The sequence below is a fragment of the Eschrichtius robustus genome, chromosome 2, assembly GCF_028021215.1.
Source record: "Eschrichtius robustus isolate mEscRob2 chromosome 2, mEscRob2.pri, whole genome shotgun sequence".
NCBI classification, from domain to species: domain Eukaryota; kingdom Metazoa; phylum Chordata; class Mammalia; order Artiodactyla; family Eschrichtiidae; genus Eschrichtius; species Eschrichtius robustus.
This window is the reverse complement of record NC_090825.1, coordinates 159,361,747-159,382,228: the sequence shown is the minus strand read 5'-3', so window position 1 is coordinate 159,382,228 and position 20,482 is coordinate 159,361,747. Positions and strand designations below refer to the sequence as shown.

Here is a 20,482-nt window from a genome sequence, read left to right as displayed (position 1 = left end):
AATTGACACTGATATAATCTGCCAACCTTATTCCAGTTTCACCCATTTTACTTATTTGTGCATCTACTTATTTCCATGCAATTTTATCACCCTTGAGATTCGTGCAACCACCACCCAAAGATCCCTCCTGCTATCCTTTTATAGCTGCAGTTACCTCCCTCCCTGCCCCCATCCCTAACCCCTGGCAACCACTAATCTGTGCTCCATCTCTATAAATTTGCATACCAAGAATCTCTGTATGACTGTAGACGCAGTCATCTAGTAGCCACCTTTTGAGATTGGCTTTTTTCACTCAGCATAAATCTCTTGACATGCATCCAAGTTGCTGCATGTGTCAGTACTTTGTTCCTTTCTATTTATTGCTGAGCAGTATTCCATGACATGGATGTACCCCAGTTGTTTAATCATTCACCATTGAAGGACATTTGGATTGTTTCCTGTTTGGAGCTATTACAAATAAAGCTGTTGTGAACATTCATGTATGGGCTTTTGTGTGAACATGTTTCTATTTATCTGGGACAAATGCCCAAGAGTGTGCCTCTATCACTTAATAAAGCAGGAGCCGACCAACCAGGAAGGTCTTTCAGGAGGCTTGCAGTCCCCATTCCAGAAGGAAGGGGGCTGGTTGGGCACTTGTGCTTTGTCCCACACCTAGTGTGTCTCATCTCTCACCTAAACACCGTAGCTGGGCTTCAGGCACTGAGAGCTGGAGACATGGAGCATGCCATGGAGTGTACAAGATCCTATTGGCCTCTTATGCAGAGGTATAGGGACCTGTCCCTTTGTGTGGCCACCAAGAAGTGGCAAGAAGCCCAATAACAAACCCCTTTCCTCTGAGCCTGCCGAGGGCTGGGAGGGCGAAGGCATCTGGCCGCCCATCTGAGGAGGCCTCTCTCTGGAGGCCAGAACCCCTTCCCCTACGCCTCAGAGTCATGCTGGGCCCCATCTCTTTCAGGGAGATCAAGGGCAAGATGGCGCTGCTGGGCCTCCAGGGCCCCCAGGACCCCCTGGGGCCCGGGGCCCTCCTGGCGACACTGGGAAAGATGGCCCCAGGGGAGCACCAGGCCCAGTGGTAAGAGAGAGCATGGAGCTGGACCACCCAGGACGTGGTTCTGTACTTACCAAAATTCCAAACCCTGATCCCAGAATCAATGCCAACCCTAGCCCTATCCCAAACGCCGACCCAGACTCTTACTCCAGTCACACCTTAAATCTGACACTAACCAGGTCTTTAACCCCAATTTAGACCTTGACCCCGAATTCACTCCCAAATCCAGATCCACACCCCCAATTCAGATTGTTATCCAGACCCTAACTCTCACCCCTACAGACTCTGACCCAACTCTTATCCCCACACTCGAACCCCAGATAGATTCAGAGACCCTAACCTTGGTTATAGTCTCACTCCCAATGCACACGCTGAGACCCATGTGAGGCTGCTGTCTCTGCAGATATCTGCCAACCTCTTCTCCCTCTCTCTCTCTCTCTCCCTCTCAGTCTCTCTCTCTCTTTCTTTTTCTCTCTCTATTTTTTCTTTACTTCTCTCTCTCTTTCTCCCCAGTACTAACTAAGCCTCGGTTGTCCTCACATAGTCCTAACCCCAATACCGGAGGCCAAACCTCATTGTACTGCCCCTTTCCTTCACCCAGGGGCTCCAACCTGCACTCTCCCTCCAGTGCAGAGCTGGCACCTCCACCAAACTGCCGCCAGGGTCCCCTGTCAGGGCCACTGCTCAGTTGGCTCACCAATTCCTTGTCATGTTGGGCATATAATTCCCTGAGCCTCAACTTTCTTGTCTGTGGGGTGGGGACAGTGATGCCCACTTCTCAGAGGTTTGGTGAGGACAAAATGTACTTGCAGCCCCAGCCCAGGGTCTGGCGGGAGATGTGGGCTCAGTCAACTGTGAGCCCCTGCCTCCCCTCATTGCTCTCCTCTTATGCCTCCTCAGGGTGCCAAAGGAGAAGCTGGACAAGATGGCGAGACGGTCAGTATCCAGGGCATTTCAGAGGCCTGGGCTGGCAGGACCGTGGTTCCAAACCCAGAAGCCCCTCTCCCACACACACCCACACCAGGGTTGGGTGTGCGGCTGTACGTGTGTGCACACCTGCGCTCTTGCCCCCCACCACCAGTGGGGAGCAGATGGGCCAGGACTCCAGCCCCAGCAAAATTCTCACAGACCCAGACCCCTGGGAGGGAGCCTGCAGTCCACTTGTCACTGCTTGAGATCTAAAGCGGATTTCTGTCCAAGATACGAACGGGTGGCACAGCCGGGTTCCAGAGACAGCCCTGCCTGCCCTCTGGGACTTGGTGTCACCCTTTATAAAAGAAGGATGCTAAGGAAGACAGCCCGGGAGCCCTGTCTGGGATCATGTTTAACACCCCTTCTTCTCTCATTCCAGGGCCCGGGTGGACCCCCAGGGCCCAAGGTAAGTTCCTCTCACTCCTGTCTCAGGCCTGGGGGTGTGGGGCTCCCTCACCCCACCACCTTCCCCTCCCCCGCCCCCATTGAAGCCAAAGTGGCAGGGTTAGAAGACCAAGTTCTGTAACCTTAGGCAAGTGACTTCATCTCTCTGTGCCTCAGTTTACTCATCTGCCAAATGGGGTCATGATAAACTTTTCCTGCCTTTCCTTCACAGCAGGTCGTGAGGATCGAATAATAAAATCCATTAGCTTGTCAGCTCTCTTTTCTTCCCTCCTTGAGCAGCACCTGCCAGGGTGGGAAGGCAGGCTATGGTCCTCCCTGAAGGAACCAGAGCCCCTGGACTGAGCAGGAGGGAAAGGTGGGAGAGGAGCCCCCTTTAGTGAGTGCCTGCTGGGAGTCAAGGGCCTTCAATGCATTCCCTCTAATCTCACAACCACTCTCTGAGGCTGGAGGAGTCAGAGCCCCTCTTTCAGGAGCAGTGACTTGCCCAGGGTCACTCAGCTTGGGAGGGACCAGGTCAGGGTCGGAGTGGAGTCCAAGACCGTCAGCCCCAGCACACACATGCATCTCTCTGAGGGGCTCGGGGTCTCTGGGCTGCACTGGATGGGGATCATCAGGGCCACTTCTACCAGAGGAGCAGGTGCCTGGTGTCCAGGTGGCTCTGACCTCTCTCTTGCATCCCCACTCTTGTCTCCCCCGCAAGGTGAGCCCAGTGTTCCTGGAAAGAAGGTGGGGGTGGCTGTGGACGGCCTCTTGGCAGGGATATGGGAAGTGGCTGGAGAGAAGGGCAGGGGCTGGGCACGGCAGAACCCAACCTAAGTCCTGACTGTGGGTGGCGGCTCTGACCTCTGTCTCTGAAGCCAGGATCTCATTCATTCATTCATTCACTCATTCACTCACTCTTAGAGAAATACATCAAACACATACAATTACTCAAACGTTTCAGATTTGTTCCCACGTCAAATTGGTTCTCAAGGTGTGATCCCTGGATCAGCGGTATCAGCGTCACTGGGGGTGCATTAGACATGTGTGTTCGGGGCCCATCCCAGAGGCCCCGAGTCAGAGACACTGGGGGTGGGCGTGCTCTGGTCAGGCAGCCCCCTGAGTGGTGCTGACATGCGCTCAAGTTTGGGAACCACTGACCCAGATTCATCTTCCCCCATTGCTTCCCGTGGTCGGGCCTCCTCCTCCTCTTCCTCCTACTGGGCTCAGCAAAGCTGCCCCCTCCTCCAGGGGACCGTCCCCAGCCACCTACTGAAACACACGCTCTCCCTGAGTCCCTCTCTATCCCACCATTCTCTTATATTCTCTTGTCTACTTCCTGGCATGGGGCTATGAATTTATCTGGATATTTCCTTGCCCTCGGTCTCCTCTGACTCATTGAGCAGGGACCCCATCTGCCTGGCCTGCAGAGGGTGCTCAGAGATGTTTGCTGACGGAGGGAATGAATTCCCTCTCCTTCACCCACCCATCCATTCCTTCTGCACACACCTGCTAAGGTGTGCTCTGGGCTAGTGGGGACAAGGGACAGAGGTGGGTCTGACCCCACCCCTGCCCTAGAGGGACGAGGAGGGGAGAGGGGCGCTGCCCCGACCCAGTATGACCAAGTGCTGCTGCCAGGAGTGGCCTGGTGTGCTGGGGAGTGCAGAGGGGGGATGGCCAACTGACTGCCAGAGGACCCAGCCAGTGTGTGCAGGTTGAGGGCTGCAGCCTCCACTGTTCTCTCCTCAGGGGGATGATGGGACACCAGGCCAGCCAGGGCTCCCAGGACCCTCAGGGCCCAAGGTAGGTACATGTCCCTCCCTCAGTGGTCCCCCTGCCTCCCACCTCCCCAGTTCCCACCTGCCTGGTGAAGCCCTACGCAGCCCTTTCACATCATGGCACATGGGTTGATGACCAGGACAGGCCAGAGGGAGGCAAGCAGTAAGGCCAGGGTCCCACTCACCAACGGGCCTGGCAAATCACCCAAGCCATTTGCCTCCCCTCACACCCTCAAGTCTTCTGGTTCCCATCTTAGGTGGCCCCACTCTGCCCAGTCCCCAAGCCAGGAACTGGGTGTCTTCCTTGCTTCCCCAAACCCTTAAGACAACCACCAAATCCTGGCCAGCCTGCCTCCAAACTGGCTGAGCCCCTGAGCTGCTCCAACCGTGCGCCAAGACCAAACCAGAAGGGGCCTTGGTCCTGAGTCCTCTGGGCTGCACTGAGCCCACGGCCCCCAACCCCCGGGTGGGCTCAGGCACGTTCTCAGGAACTACTCCGGAAGCCCTCAGACCCAGGCGGCCCCCAGCCTGCCCCAGTGCTCTCTCACAGCACACGCCTCTGTTGCAGGGCAAGCCGGGGAGCACGGGGCCTCAGGGAGAGAATGGCGTGGACAGAGCCCCGGGGCCCAAGGTGACATCACAGTCCACTGCTCTGCTTCCCAAAGGCCCATCACGGGGGGAGATGGTTTCACCTCCAATTTGCCCTTTTAAGTTGGGAGTCCGGGAGGTCCCAGGCCCAGGGGTCTTGTTTGATTGGCAATCAGAAGCCCACCTGGGGGCGGGTGGCAGTGGGTCTGGGTGAGTGATGAGGCCTCACTGTGTAGCCTTGGGCTTCTGGGCCTCAGTGGCCCATCTCTACACAACGAGGGTCAGAGGAAGGTCTCTCAGGCCCTCCCTCAGGGAGCCCCATTCCTGGGATGCCAGTCACGTCCACTCGGCCCTGTGTCCTTTGGGGAAGAGGGCACTGGAGGGGGCAGGGGAACTTTTGGCTTCAGCCCTGCACACCTGGCTGCAACCATGCGTCTTCACAGGGGGAGCCCGGCCAGCCAGGCGCCGATGGAGCCACAGGGCCGCGGGTAAGCAGTCTTCCCCCAGCCACACCAGTGGGATCCAGGGGCCTGATTCCTTCCGAAGCCCCTGTCCCCCAGAGACCCCAGAAGAGCTGGCAGGAACTGGGAGTCTTTTTTTAGTAATAATAATTCATTAGTGATTTTTTTTTTTTTTTTTTTTGCTTTTAGTTTCATAATACATGCTTTTGGTAAAATGTTCAACTATGGATGTGAAAATAAGAGTCCCATCCTCTCCCCTCTTCTCCTCCTCCCCAGGAAAGTGTCTGCCCTCCCAGACTCTTTTCTTGGCATATTCAAACATAAACCTCGATTTGTGACATACGGCGTTACCCTCCCCCTGTGGGGCCTTGCCTTTCCCCCAGCCCCACATCACCATTCACCCCTGTCTCTGGAACACAGCCGCCGCAGCTGGTCCCAGATCTTTTGTGATGAGCCCCTATCAACACACTTTTAGAACTACATCCCAGCCCCTGTTATTGGCCCTGTGATTTCGAGCAATCACATCCCCCTTATGCTCCCAGGGGCTGCCTTCCTCCTCCAAAACACAGGTCTAAGCCCGCAGCCTGGTCGTGCAGGTGGCCAGGGAATTGGATTAAGCATTGAGTGTGGGAATTCAGTGTACACCTTACAGTTCCGTGAAGGCCATGACCGTGGAGGCAGCTGGCAAATGATGCCCTGGCCTGGGTCTCTCCATCCTGCGCAGATGGCCTCAGGCCTGACCAAAGTGCTCACAGCCCCCGCTGCTCTCCTAGCAGAGAAGAGTGCAGTGGGGAGATGAGGTTCAGAAGGAAAGGTGAGGTTCCAGCAGCAGTGCACATGCCTGTGAGGACGCGTGCCTGTGTGGACACATGCATGTGCAGACACATACATGTGGACATGTGTGTAGGGGGGTGTGTGCTCAGAACCAGGAGCGAATGGGAGTGTCAGTGCCTGGTGTGTGCAGTCTCCACCTGAGGTTAAGAAACTGAGGTACAAGGGCAGCATCCAGCCGGCACGTCTTTAGTTGGCCTGCGCAGTGTTTTGGAGGGTGTGGGTGTTTTTGTTTGTTTGCCAACATTTAAAAATCTGAAGCACTTCACATCAAAATCAGACTCTCCATTTTCTCTCAAGAACGCAGGGATGGGCCTCAGTGGGCTTCGGTTCCCACGTGAAGGCAAATCACAGCCACCCCCAGGCTAGGCGGAGGTATGTTCCTCAGTTGGCCCCAGGCATCCCCCTTCCCTTGTGTCACCCCCTGCCTGGCCCCTGGAGTGCTCAGTCAGGGTGCCAGCGCCTGAGAGAATGCAAGACGACACCATTCTGGGGCCGCTCAGGGTACAGCTGAGAGCTGACCCACAGCTCACGGGCCTGTGTGCAGCCCTGGTTACTAGGTTCTCTGGGTGAGACAGAAATGACCACCATGCTTTTCCCTGAAATTCTTCCTCTTCTTTCTGCCTCAGGGTCCCCCAGGCCTCAAGGGTGAGCAAGGAGACACGGTGGTAATTGACTACGATGGCAGGATCTTGGATGCCCTTATGGTAGTGTTCCTGGTAAACCCTGATACACCCTTGCTGTTCATTTCCTGAGGGAATATCCATTTACTTTGTGTATAAGTCCTGCACCTCTTTACACAAGGGACCAGTGGCAGCTTAACACAAAGCCTCCACATTCACCAGGTGCCTGATATGGAAGTCAGCACTGTGTGGAGACCCACACGATGCTGAGAGAGCTGCTGTAAAAGGGGCCCATGTGGCCCTGAGCTCCTCAGAGGCCAAGGCAAAAAGGGAAGCTCGCCCTTCAGAAGCAGGAGGCAGGGCCTCCTGGGGCCTTCCTAGGGAACACAGGCTGGAGGGGGCTGGGTCTTTTAATGACCTCTGGGGGAGAAGAGTGTGGCAAGGCCTGCACCGGGAGGCTCAGGAGATGTGTGGCCTCTGAGCCCTGCCCCAGTGCTGGGCAAACTTGGGACCCATCACCAGTGGAGTGAGGGGTTGGGTGTCAGCTGTTCACAGGTACCAGGGAGGGGAGCTGGGATGGGGAGAGGTGGTCCTCAGAGACAAGACTGGGTGTCAACACCTAATCCCACCTGAGCTTCAATTTCAGTTATCTCCTACAGGCCTCAGGGAAGCACAGGCTGATGGTAACGGTGCCCACCCCAGGCCTGCATGGCGTGGTGTGGTGTGACGTGGCCCAAGGGTGTGCATGTGCTTGGTTGTCCAAGAGCCGCATGGAGAAGCCCTATGAGCTCAGAGAGGCGGGAAGTGGATTTTGGATGCCAGACAGGGACAATGACTGGATTCGATGGGCAGTGGGCAGACATAGAGGGGTGAAGGGAACGGCGTGGAAGGTGGGGATAGCTAGAGGCAGGGAGGCCGCCGGGGAGGCATGTGCTGGGCCTGAACCTGGAGAAGGGTGGGTGGAATGGAGGAAGGTTGTAAGACCAGGGGCATCTCAACGGAGGAGCCAACAAGAAGGGGCAGGTTGCAAGATATTGGAAGCAACCTTAGTGTCCATCAACAGGTGAATGGATAAAGAAGATGTGTGTATATATGTATATACACACATACCATGGAATTCTACTCAGGTATTAAAAAAAATGAAATTTTGCCATTTGCAGCAACATGGATGGACTTGGAGGGTATTATGCTAAGTGAAATAAGTCAGACAGAGAAAGACAAATACTACATGATATCACTTATATGTAGAATCTAAAAAATACAACAAACTAGTGAATATAACAAAAAATAAGACTCACACATATACAGAACAAACTAGTGGTTACCAGTGGGGAGGGGTAATATAGGGGTAAGGGATTAAGACATACAAACTATTATGTTTAAAATAAGCTACAAGGATATATTGTACAACACAGGGAACAGAACCAATATTTTATGATAACTATAACTAGAGTGTAACCTTTAAAAATTTGAATCACTATTTTGTACACCTGTAACTTATATAATATTGTACATTAACTATACCTCAGTTGTTAAAAAGTGGGGGCAGGTTGGTAAGAGGAGGTGGAGGGAAGAGACCTGGAACTTGCTGGGCTGGGGGCTGGGCAGCTGTAGCCTTTGTGAAGGGGCATGAGTGTGGGGGGTGATGGTGGGCAGCGGGCCTGTGGGAGTCCTAGGTGGGGACAGGAATTTGGGAGTGAAGACACCATCTCCTCCCAGTGAAACCGAGGGACGCCCAGGACCAGCGGACGGCACCAGAGTTCACAGGAGAGGCAGAGAGCACCGTGCTAGGCCACTGGTGGGAATGTGATCTTTGGCTGGCCTTGAATGCCAGCAAGGGTTTTACGCTTGCTTCTAGAGGCAATGGGGAGCCATCACAGGATCTTGAGCAGGAGTGTGTTGTGACAAAACCTATACTGAGGGCAGAGGGGTTCTGGGACCTTTGTGGCAAGTAGACACTGTGACGTCCTACCCGGTACCTGGTGCCGTCTGCCTGGCCTCCCCCAAGACACAAGGCCTGACCTGACTAGGTGGGAAGGGGGCTATAAGGGTCACTGCTGCCTCCAGATGTAGGGGTGGGTGGGGAGTGATGGGGAGGCCCTACCTAAACACTGACCCCTTGACTTTCACACACAGGGTCCTCCTGGGCCACAGGGGCCCCCCGGGCCAGCAGGGATCCCCGGAGCCAAGGTCAGTGCAGATGTAGCTATGTGGTCCCCCCAGGCCCCTGTCTCCAGGGCCCACCTCCCCTCTCCCCTCTGCCTCTGCTTCTCTCCCAGCACCCTGGCCTGGCTTCTGGGGCTCAGAGAAAGTGGCCCTGCTCCTTCCTAACCAAGCTGGGTGCCTTCTTCCTGGCCCTGGGTTCTCCCTGGGATCATTCACACATGTAAGCCATAAATGGACCCCTCATGACATCACAAAGTCCTGCAGATCACATAGCCGTTCCTATGGCCTGTGTGCATCATTTACACCTGCCCACTTGGCTCAGGAGAAGGAGCCCAAGACTTTGAAATCAGGCAGGGTCTGGTCTCTGCCATCATCCCTGGGCTGGGTGGCCTGGAGCCTCAGCTTCCAAATCTGTAACCTACCAACTTACTATAGCCACGGGCTGCACCTGCCCATAGGGGCTGAGGAAATGGAGGAGAGGGTGGTCGGTGCCTGGCACTGTGCTGGACACCCAGTGGGCATCTTCTTGAAGCTCCAACTGCAGGGACCCAACCCAGGGCTGGTGTGCTGGTCAGGGGAAGCAGCCTGGCCACAAACTCCTGCCAGGGCCTGTGGAACACCATAACCCCCCTTGCTGTCTATTCCCTTCCAGGGCGAACTCGGATTGCCTGGTGCTCCAGGAATCGACGGAGAGAAGGTCTCTGGGCCTTTCATTTCCTTGGTGATGCTGGTGCCTGGCGTCGGACTGTGTGTGTGTGTGTGTGTGTGTGTGTGTGTGTGTGTGTGTGTGTGTGTGTGTGTGTAGAGTTGGAGAGAGGCAACAGAACAGAGTGGGCTCTGGAGCCTGTGTGCAAATCCTGGTTCTGCCCGTAGACCTCAGGCAAGCTACTCACTTTCTGGCAGCCTTAGGTCCTCACCCACAGGTGAAGATGGTATAACAGGGCTGCCATGAGGGTTAAATAACTGTGTACGGAACACACTTGAGAGCAGTGCCCGCATGTAATAGCAAAGAGTCTTCAAATGTTAGCTAAAAGTATCACTGTCGTTATTAATATTATTCCAAGTATACATGTGCGTGTGTGATCCTACATAGACACGACAGTGTCCATGAGAACCACTTAACATTCGTGGGTGTGCTTTAGCACTGGGTCCCTCATGTGTGGCACACAGTGGATGTTACAAAATTGGTTGAGTGAGGGAACGCAGTGGCTGGAAGGGTGACTGAGGGATGGTTGGTTGTATGTGGGGCTCCCACCATTGGCTCCTGAGATGTGAGCACAAGGTTGTCCCCAAACCCCATATGCGCCCCTTGGTAGCTGCCCAGTCCCAGTCCCACTTGCTCCACCCCCTCTGCCCCCTGCCCCACCCTGCACCCCTGCTTGCAGTGCGGCAGGCCAGGGGCTGCCCCTTCACTGTCTCCGACCAGGCCCCTCTGCTCATTCATCACCTGGTTTGGAGGGGAGGACCCACAAGGAGGAGGTGGGGGTCTGGCTTGGCCTGGACTAAGCTCTGGGGACCTGCCAGCATGGGGGGGAGGGAAAGTGCCTACTGTACCTTGTTCTGTGGTTTTCAGGGTCCCAAAGGACAGAAAGGAGACCCAGGAGAAGCCGGGCTGATAGGACCCAAAGGGGAAGCAGGAGAGATGGGCCTGTCAGGCCTCCCGGTACGTGGCTGGGTGGGCCTCACCCTACTTGCCCCATGTAGGGGTCCCAAGGTGAATGCGTGCCCCCCACGGTGGCTGCCAGGGGCTGGGGCCCTACGGTCCTAGTCTCAGCCCAGCCCTGGCCCACCGGGCCTTTGAAAGGAAGCTCTGGGCTGCCCTGACTCTGAGCCCCCACTTCCTCCTCTGTAGAAGGACCTACCACTTACCCCCCAAGGCCTCCTTCAGGTGAAATAAGGAGGCCCCGCCTAGTGTCCAGTGGTTAGACTGGGAGCTCTGACAGCCCAAGTTTGCATCCGGCTCCATCTCTTACTGACTCTGGAACCCTGCACAAGTGACCTAACCTCCCTGGGCCTCAGTTTCCTCAGCTCTAAAGTGGGGGTGAATAAAAAGAAACGAAATTGAGTTATTTGTAGTGAGGTGGATGGACCTAGAGTCTGTCATACAGAGTGAAGTAAGTCAGAAAGAGAAAAACAAACACTGTATACTAACACATATATATGGAATCTAAAAAAAAAAAAAAGTGGTTATGAAGAACGTAGGGGCAGGACAGAAATAAAGATGCAGACGTAGAGAATGGACTTGAGGACATGGGGAGGGGAAGGGGAAGGTGGGACGAAGTGAGAGAGTGGCATGGACATATATACACTACCAAATGTAAAATAGATAGCTAGTGGGAAGCAGCTGCATAGAACAGGGAGATCAGCTCAGTGCTTTTTGACCACCTAGAGGAGTGGGATAGGGAGGGTGGGAGGGAGACGCAAGAGGGAGGAGATATAGGGATATATGTATATGTATAGCTGATTCACTTTGTTATAAACAGAAACTAACACACCACTGTAAAGCAATTATACTCCAATAAAGATGTTAAAAATAAATTAATTAATTAAATTAAATTAAGTGGGGGTGATAATCTCCCACTCCTATGAGGGAACACATGGGCAGGGCTGAGAATGATTGGCTAACATGTGATAAATACCCACTGTCACCGTCATTTTTATCACTGCTCTTGTCATGCGTGGCTGGATGCAAAGAGCTGCCACCACTTCATATCCATTGTCCATCCATGAGGCTTACTCAGCTAGAGAGCTGGTGCCAGGATTTGAACTCCGGGTCTTTGCTTCCAGAGCCCCTGGCTGCCCCCGTCCCACAGGAAACAAACCCACTGATTTAAGGAAAACTATTTTAAGCTGCAAAGGCCAACTTATTGCTGCTGCCCGGAAGCCTTATGGGGGAAGGAAGGGGAGGTGCTGAGCCCCATGGATGGTGATTTTGGTGATGGACAGAAAGGGCTCAAGGCCATCCTATCCTGCAGGGTGCCGACGGCCCCAAGGGGGAGAAGGGAGAGCCGGCATCTGACAACCTACAGGAGAGCCTGGTAAGGGGGCTGCTGAGGATCTCTGCGGAGGGCTGGCTGGGGCCCTGAGCCTTGGGACACAAGGGCCACCTGGCCTGACCAAGCCCAGGGCAGTGAGGGAGGGGGAGGGGGAGCCTCAGGCCTGTCTTTGAACCCAAAGGCCAGCACTGGGCCTCCCACCAGGCAGTGCCCTCCTGGGGGCAGCAGGGAGCTCGGCGCCCACACCCAGGGAGTGCTCCTCCAATGTCCGATGAACTCAAGTGTTGGTGAGTGAGGGATGACGGGGCGATGGGTGACTAATCCACCTCTGACCCTTCCTAGGCCCAGATCATAGTGGAACCAGGGCCCCCAGGGCCCCCTGGTCCCCCAGGCCCCGTGGTAAGAATGTTTGGCTTGAAGCAGCTGGGATACGAAGAGGGTGGCGGGCTCAGGCCCAGGGGAGGAGAGGATACCCCAGAGGGGAGGGGGCACATCAGACAAGGAGGGCAGAGCCCAGGTCTGGGCTTGGGAGGCCACAGAGGTCAGGGTCACAGGGGCCAGTGAGTGGCCTGCAAGCCTATGTGGCCACTGCAACAGGGCCTGACCTGGAGGTCTAGACCCAGCCTGATGGCCTTTCTGACCTGCTTTCTCCTCCTCCTCCAGGGCCTTCAGGGAATCCAGGGTCCCAAGGTGAGTCCTAAAGCACGGGTAGGAACCCCTCCCACTTGCTGCAGGCTCACAGCCTGGACAGTTCCAAAAAGTCTTGCTAGTAGGCAAAGCGAGGGCCCCATGCTCAGCCCTGGGCCAGCCCTGCATCTTCCCAGGGCCTGGCCATTCCCAATCCCCTGTAGAATAACCCCGCTGATGCCCCCCACCCAACACTTGGCCTCTCCATTCCTTGCCCCCTCCCCTAGTGCACATCTGTCTCTCAACTGCTCACACCTGGATATGAGGTCTTGGGTTTGGTGTATATTACATAAAGTCGTGTCCTCTGCTCTTAAATTAAAACCGTGAGTGTGGCCTGACCGTGTGCCCTGCCCCAGAGAGGCCAGCTGGCCTCCCTGCATCTCCCTAGTTTACCCTGGGAGAGAGCACATCTCTGCTTCCCGAGCTCAGAGGCCGAATGGGACCTCAGAGTCATGGAATCCCAGAGATGAGTAGGGCCGAGCATGTGGCCTGACCAGATGTGCTGCTTCTGGTTCTGTTTTGTCCCGAGCCCTCCCCGGATCATGTTTAGAAGAAGCAGCTGCTGTCAGGGATGGGGTCCAAGACTGGGACTCAGAAACGCAGTTGCCACTCAGCCCTGCCACTTCCTGGCTGTACAACAGGGCCTGTCCCTGCCCCTCTCTGTCCCTCTGTTTCCTCATCTGTGAAATGGGTGTGACCATAACCACCTTCCATGACTACTGAAAAAGCCCACATGTGAGAAAAGGTAAAGTGTGCACACCCACATTCTGATTATTTGCACAAGAAGGGAGCCAGGGCCAGGCCTGTCAGAGCTTGGAGTCTGTCCCTCTGCCCTGTACACCTTGGTTCCCGCTCAGGCCCCAAGCTTTCCTGTCCTGCCATCTGTCTGGCCCCCATAACTGATGTCTCCCCTTTGCTTCCAGGGCTTGGATGGAGCAAAGGGAGAGAAGGGCATGTCGGGTGAGAGAGGACCCAGTGGCCTGCCTGTGAGTGTCATGAGCCTTGTTTGTCCTTAGAGGTGCTAATTTCTATAACTGTCATGCCTCTTGACCCATTCCTTTTCCACCCAGGGGCCAGCTGGCCCGCCAGGCCTTATTGGGCTGCCAGGAACCAAAGGAGAGAAGGTAACAACCTCCCTTTAATGCCCCGCAACTATGGTGTCACTCAGTCCTGGGGGCTCAACCCCTGCACTTCACTGGTCCCTGGGGCCAGAGTTCAGGTTCTGTGGACAATTCACAGGGCTGAACTTCCCAGCAGCTGTGTTCCCAGCACCTCCTTCTCAGCCCCCTCACATCTCCTCTTTGTCTCTTCTCAGGGCAGACCCGGGGAGCCAGGACTAGATGTAAGTATCTCACCGTTCACTGTGACCAGGTCCCTCCCGTGTAGAAGTTTTGCCCTCATGCTGCCCATACAGTAACTTGATCTGGTTGGCTTGGATGTATCCCCCTTCCCCATGGCTGGGACTACAACCGACTCATTCCGCCCATGTCCCCATTGCTAAGTCCAACACACAGCCCAGAGTAGGTGCTTTATTGATGGAAGGATGGATGGATGGATGGATGGATGGAAGGATGGATGGATGGATGGATGGATGGATGGATGGATGGAGGGGTGGTTGGGTGGATGGTGGATGATAGAGTATGGAGGGTGGATGGGTGGATGAAGGATGGATGGTGGGTAAATGAGTGATGGATATAAATAAATGATGGATGATGGATGTAAATAAGTGATGGATGATGGACGTAAATGAATGATGGATCATGGATCATGGATCATGGATGTATGAATGATAGGTGAATAGATGATGGACGGAGGATGGTGGAGGATGGATGGAGGATAGAGAATGGATGGATGATCCACTGGAGTAGGGAGGTGGGAAGAGCAGTGAGGAGCCTGCTGCCATATCCTGGTGGAAGATGACGAGGCTCGGCTAGGGCAGTACCGTGGGAAGGAGAGAAGGAGAAGTATTCGCCCAGTGTTGATTGGATCAAGAGACAGAAAGCACAATTTAAACTGGTTTAAACTGACTCATGACTGAAAAATCCAGACGTATGACACATAGATCCAGGGCTCAAGTGTGTCAACACGACCCAACCTCTCACTCTGTCTTGTCTCTGCTTCCTCTGTGTAGTCATCATTCCAGGTTCCACATGGTGATGAGATGGAGCCAAGAGCTCCAGACCTGCAACCCCCTAGGTCCAAATCCTGGAGAAAGGCATTTGCCTCACTCTCTACTCTTTGAGAAAAAGTCTTATCAACTCTCCTTGGCCCCAGCTGGGTTAATGCTGAAATGTCACTTGCCATAAGAATGCAGTGCCCTGACTGCCCAGCCTGCTCACATGCTCCATCCTGAAGCTGGTGGTGGAGTTGGTGAATTGTGAGAAGGGAGGGTGGTTCCCAGGAAAATCAGGTAGCTATTGCAAGGGAAATGGTGACCAGATGCAGGCAGGGCTGCAAGGGCTCTGGCCTCCACCCTAGACTTTAAGGAGAAAATGTCACCATGGAAAGCACCTGCAGACAAGGAAGAGGAAGAACTCTAGACTGAGTTTCTGACTGGGAGGGTCACATTACGTCAATGAGGAGGGTCAGGAGAAGAAGACACTGATGAATCCAGCTCAGGCTGTGGACCCAGGGAGGTAGTGGGGGTGGAGCAAAAGGGACTCCATGCCACCAGCTGCTCACTGTGGCCACAGCTGCTCTCTGGGTGGCCTGGAGCTCAGAGTGGCATCTCAAAGCCACACCTACCTGCTCTACCTGGCAAACTCCTGGCACCCACTCCACCAGGCCCTGCTGAAATAGGGAGTCTGCTCGGAAACCTTACCTGACCTCACACCTGGACAGAAGAGCCCCTCTCCCTGGGACCCCATGGTACCTGGTTCAGACCGCTGTCACTGACCATTGATCATCATCTTCTGCACCCCACTGCCTGCCATGTTAGACTGTGTACCTTTGTACCTGCAGGGTTTTAATTTATGGAGGTGACTTAGTGATGACACAGAGAGGCCAAATGCCTTTGACAGAAGAACTTATAACTTACATTTCCCAAGGAAATGGCATGTCCCACATGGGGCCACATGGAGACGCAGCAGTTTTGGTTGGCAGGCAGTAAGGAGTGAGGAAAAAGCCTAGGCCAGGGCTTTTATTGGTGTTTCTATGGGAAAAGCAAGGCAGAGCAGAGTAAACAGTTTAGGACTGGCTAGTTTAAATAATCCTGGCAGGCTTTGGGCTATAGGGGTGGTCTCTTGTTGCCTGCTACCTGGTCCTGGCATGATTTGGGCCAGGGGAAATATTGACTTGGTGTGTGAGTTAGATAGAGTGGGTAGTTGGGGGATTGGTTGGTTTGCATCTGAAAGGCATGCTCCCAGCCTAGCCCTTTGCTATATGTAAGAGTTGGCTACCCCTGGGAGAGGCAGCCCCTCCCTAGCCAGCAAGATTTTGAGGATATCAATGTATCATATTTCTAAAAACAACATAATAGATACAAGAGGGAACATATCAAATCTGGTTTTCTGCCTTCAGCATTCAGCCCAAAGCCCAGTTCCTAGTGGATGCTTAGAAATGTTGGTTGGGTAGATGAACAGATGGACAAATGGATGGATGTGTGGGTGGGCGTATAAGAGTTTGAGCCAAAAGCAGAGAACAGAGGGCACCGTTACTTGGTCTGCTGAAGATGGTGATATAAACTTCCATGGGTTTCCTGTGTCTCTGTCCCCAGCCAAGCCTGGGCCAATGCATGCTGCATCTGACTTGACATAAGAGAAAGCCCCTTGCTAGCAGTTCCGCCTGAGGGCTTCCATCCAGAAACAGCAACAGTGTTCTACTTTGGAGGAAGCAGTGCTGGTGTCCTGAATGCATGCTTTTCTCTAAGTCATCCTGGTACCCAGCATCTGTGTCACCTAGGAGCTGGGGCTGGTCCAGCTTGTACCACGAATATGCGTGCAGGGAAGGGGCAGAGGTGGGTCGGAGAGGAGCAGAGATAAACAGATAAGCCGAACAGACCTCAAATTTCATCGTCAGGTTTAACCTTTAATCCTTTTGTCAGGGTTTCCCTGGACCTCGAGGAGAGAAAGGCGACCGGAGCGAGCGTGGAGAGAAGGTGAGTGAGGTGGAGAGAAAGTGAGGGGCAGCTGGAGAGAAGGTGGGGGCAGGAGGAAAGAAGGGGGGAGGCAAGTGAAGAGAAGGAGGGAGCAGGCAGAAAAGAAAGGACGCAGGAGACAGGAAGCAAGCAGAGAGAAGGCGGGGTGGGCGGGAGGAGGAAGGGCCGAGAGGCTGGGATTCGGGCAGGAGGGTAAGGGTGGCTGCGGGCCCCAGGCCCATCTCTCTGAGAGGCATTGGGGGCGCCCTGGGCCTGGCAGCCACCGCCACACCCCATCTCCCTTCTTGCACAGGGGGAGCGCGGTGTCCCCGGTCGGAAAGGAATGAAAGGCCAGAAGGGCGAGCCGGGACCCCCAGGCCTGGACCAGCCATGTCCAGTGGTACGTGTTGGCAAGACGTGGGAGTCCCAACCAAGGTCTTTGCTGACTCCTGCCAGGGTGGGGCCATGTCTTCCCTGTACTCAGAGCTCAGCTGCAAGTCCCAGGGGCCCCATGGGTCCCGCCCTGGGGGGCCCACACTGCGGGGCCACCCCTGCTGTCTCTGCTGTCATGGAGGCTCCTCTTGCTCTGGTCCTGACCCCTCCATGGGCGAGGCTGAGGACCCACCCTGTCTATAGAGAGGGAGGCCTGGTCAGGGACAGAGCTTCCTTGGACCTAAAGGGGGATGGGACCACCCTCACCTCTCTGGGGGTCTATCCCATCCCAGAGGAGGATTTTGCTGGTCTGAGTAGCCCCACACTCATCCCCTGCATCCCCTCCACATGCCCCAAAGCCCCTTCCCTTCACAGCCTTTCTCCTTTCCTGCTTCTTTACAACAGCCTCTCACAGCCCACCAGACTCAGTACCTGAAATAACCAAAGTTTGGTTCTCTTTTTCTAGAAGGCAGGGAGGGTTTACCTGTCAAACTCTTCCAATGGAGCTCAGAAAAGACAGGAAAAACAAAACAGCTGAGTTTTCATACTAAAACTCACCGGATACTCACATCTGGCCTTCCCCGCCGGGGACATGGAGCCACGTCGTGTACCCCTTCCAAAGGGGGTTCAGGAGCAGGGACCCCTGAAGCCCAGTCCTCTGACCTCAAGTGGGTCATTTGGCCCTCTGTCCCTCAGTCTCCTCATCCATGCAGTGGGGGTGCTAATCCCTAGGTCCAGATGGCTTTGAGGAGGCAATGGGAAAAAACAGAAAGAGCAGAGCAGGAGGCAAGCACACACTGAAAGGGCCAGGGCCAGCCCTGGGCCCTGGGCCGAGACTTCCCTTCAAGTCATCAAGCCTTTGTCTTTGAAACAGGAGAATCTTAAATGCGGAGGCAGGCGAGGGGCGCCAGGCTCCAGGGGCCTGGCGAGGGGCAGCAGACCCTGCCCCCCTGCGGTACGCGGCCTGGCCTGCTGTGTGCTGTGTGCTGTGTGCCGTGCTGTGCTGGGCATTCTGAGCTGCCTGTGCCCGCTGCTCCGCCCTGCCTTCCTCCATTCTGCCTGCCTTTCCATTCTCCCCCCTCCTCCCCACTTCCCTTTGAGTCCCAGCCTCCGCCCCTGGTGGATGCATGGCAGTGCCGGGGGTGTGCTCCCACGTGTCTGAGGTCTGCCTGTGTGCTTTGGAACGGAGTGAAGTGTTGTCCACTAGGGCGTCCACCAGGGACGCTAGGCTGACTGACGGGTCAGCGTTTGTCCGTCTCCAGCTCCCCACCTCTGGACCACCTGAGGAAACCCGCCCCCCTGCTTGTGTCTGGGGCCTCCAGACGATCCCCACCCCAACCCCACACACACACCTCCCCACCCCGGCCCAGTGTCCACCCTGACCTCAACCTCCCTTGTCTGCCACTCAGATCCAGACACAGGGACCAGGACAGGCCAAAAGGGAATCCCGTTTCCTAGACTGTCCTTCAAATACTCTTGGACACATGCCTGAGAGCTCTCAGGCCCCCAGTGTGAGCTGTCAGAGCCACTGTCACAGCTGCCCGACAGAAAGCCATGCAGCCCCTCACAAGAACCAGGGCCAGGCCCTACTCCTGGCCTGTGGATGTCTGGCATGATGCCCTGTACTCCATGGTGTCCTGGTTCTGCCCACGGCACACATGTCCCAGCAAAGCCCATGGGGGCACACTTGGAATAAGCACAGAGAGGGGCTCTCATGTCCCATGGCCTGACTACCCAGGTGGACAGGGCAGGCATTCGGGCCCTGCCTCAGTGGGGTCCGGTGGCCTCCGGTGGCAGCTGCCTGGGCTGCAGCTCCCTACACCAGGGGCAGGAGTGTGTAGGGCACAGAGAGCTGACCAGCCCCCCATCCTTGTCACTGAAACCTTCTTCCTTTCCAGGGCCCTGATGGGCTGCCCGTGCCTGGCTGCTGGCATAAGGTACCTTGCAGGGAAGAGTCTGCAGGGCAGGCTGGGAGGAGTGGGGGGCCCAGGGGGCCTCAGGGCTGGGTGCCTGCTGCTCCCCACACAGTGACTGAGCAGCCAGGTCTCCCCGAGATGACCCTAGATTTGACCCTCCCATCACGTGGCCCCAGGCCCGGGGCTGTGATCCTAGGTGGTTGTGCACAGACCACCCTCTTGGTCATACAGGGCTCACTCAACGCCTGGCCCTCCCAGTGCAAAGCCATCAGCACCCTCTGGGACTTTGTCCATACCGCCCCGCTGAGAGGGGGTGGAATCCAGGAGATTGGGATGAGAGGATTGGGGGCGCAGCTGTTCCTGAGGAAGTGAGCAGGACGGGGATGCCCAGACCAGGGACAGGGCCTCTGGGGCTTCCCGGTCCCCCCCTCACCTTCAGTCTTTCCCTCCTTTTCCAGTGATCCCAAGCACGCATCTCACAGCCTGTACAGATCCGTGTGGACATTTTTAATTTTTGTAAAAACAAAACAGTAATATATTGATCTTTTTTCACGGGATGCACCACCATACCTGTGGCCTTTTGACATCTGAGAGTGTGCCCAGCCCAGCCCCAGAACGATCAGCATGTGAAGCTGCCAGGAAAGTGGACAGGCCCACTGGGGGCAATGTGTACTTGAGGGGCACCCTCAGGACTTGGCTTTCCCGGGAAGGAGATGAAGGTGAAAGTGCCTGGCTCAGGAGAGGCTGCAAAGATGCCAGCTTGGGCCTTCAGTCACCTGATTAGCAGAGACTCTGGCTGTCCCACTGCCCTGCAAGAGCCTGCCCTCTGAAGCTCTGGAGCCCAGGGTCCAGGCCATCCAAAAAGGCTCAGGGCATGAATGGCAAATGCAGCTGCTCCTGGCCTCTCTGGCCTCTGCACTCAGCCACAGCCAGCTGACAGGACTCCCACCCACCACTTGTAGCTGGACACGGGGAGCTGTGGGAAGCACCCTAAGGGGTTGAGCTCCCGCCAAGTTCCGTAGGCCTCAGGAACCAGCCTGCCTTCCGTGAGAACAAGTGTCCTCTGGCCAGGAGTGGAAGCCAAGCGCTGTGATAACTACCACATGGACCCAGCAGCAGGGAGCCCTATGATCCCCAAATGTGGAGGTCCCAGGCTAGAATGTCTGTTGTTCCTGTCTCTCCACCACCCACAGCAGGGACCTGATGGGACTTTGCCAGCCTGAGGAGATGGACCTCAAGCTCAGAGTTTGGGTCTCACCGACCCCAAGGCTCCCACCCAGGGGAACTCTGGTCAGCCTGCCAAAAATGAGTCCTCCGGGTGAGCTATGCAAATGAAGAGAGCCTCAGGGCTGCTTCCAGGCCTGCCTAAGTAGGGCACCTATGCCCTGAGCCAATGATGCTCTGAGAAGAGGCTTCCCCACCTCCGACAAGGGTTCCCGGCCACCAGCTCCAACCCAACCACTTGCCTCCCCTCTCTGTGTAGATGGAAATTGTTGCGTGAAATAAACAACAAATGTGTGTCTTG

The 20,482-nt window shown here is 55.5% G+C and overlaps 1 protein-coding gene across 2 annotated transcripts in view; it reads left to right on the top strand.

Moving 5' to 3' along the window:
- The window catches only part of COL23A1 (collagen type XXIII alpha 1 chain), a 358,312-nt gene extending 337,830 nt beyond the window's left edge, over window positions 1–20,482 (top strand). The window contains exons 9-28 of one of the 2 annotated variants that reach the window (XM_068534663.1): window positions 956–1,072; window positions 1,949–1,984; window positions 2,400–2,426; window positions 4,154–4,207; window positions 4,751–4,813; window positions 5,214–5,258; window positions 6,692–6,769; window positions 8,822–8,875; window positions 9,504–9,548; window positions 10,425–10,514; window positions 11,827–11,889; window positions 12,190–12,246; window positions 12,511–12,537; window positions 13,458–13,520; window positions 13,605–13,658; window positions 13,850–13,876; window positions 16,577–16,630; window positions 16,923–17,009; window positions 18,940–18,978; window positions 19,416–20,482. In XM_068534663.1, the coding sequence (XP_068390764.1) occupies window positions 956–1,072; window positions 1,949–1,984; window positions 2,400–2,426; window positions 4,154–4,207; window positions 4,751–4,813; window positions 5,214–5,258; window positions 6,692–6,769; window positions 8,822–8,875; window positions 9,504–9,548; window positions 10,425–10,514; window positions 11,827–11,889; window positions 12,190–12,246; window positions 12,511–12,537; window positions 13,458–13,520; window positions 13,605–13,658; window positions 13,850–13,876; window positions 16,577–16,630; window positions 16,923–17,009; window positions 18,940–18,978; window positions 19,416–19,418 (1,083 nt within the window). In that variant the 3' untranslated portion in view covers window positions 19,419–20,482. The remainder of the gene's footprint in view (window positions 1–955; window positions 1,073–1,948; window positions 1,985–2,399; window positions 2,427–4,153; window positions 4,208–4,750; window positions 4,814–5,213; window positions 5,259–6,691; window positions 6,770–8,821; window positions 8,876–9,503; window positions 9,549–10,424; window positions 10,515–11,826; window positions 11,890–12,189; window positions 12,247–12,510; window positions 12,538–13,457; window positions 13,521–13,604; window positions 13,659–13,849; window positions 13,877–16,576; window positions 16,631–16,922; window positions 17,010–18,939; window positions 18,979–19,415) is intronic. The other variant, XM_068534662.1, reaches the window with a different exon arrangement.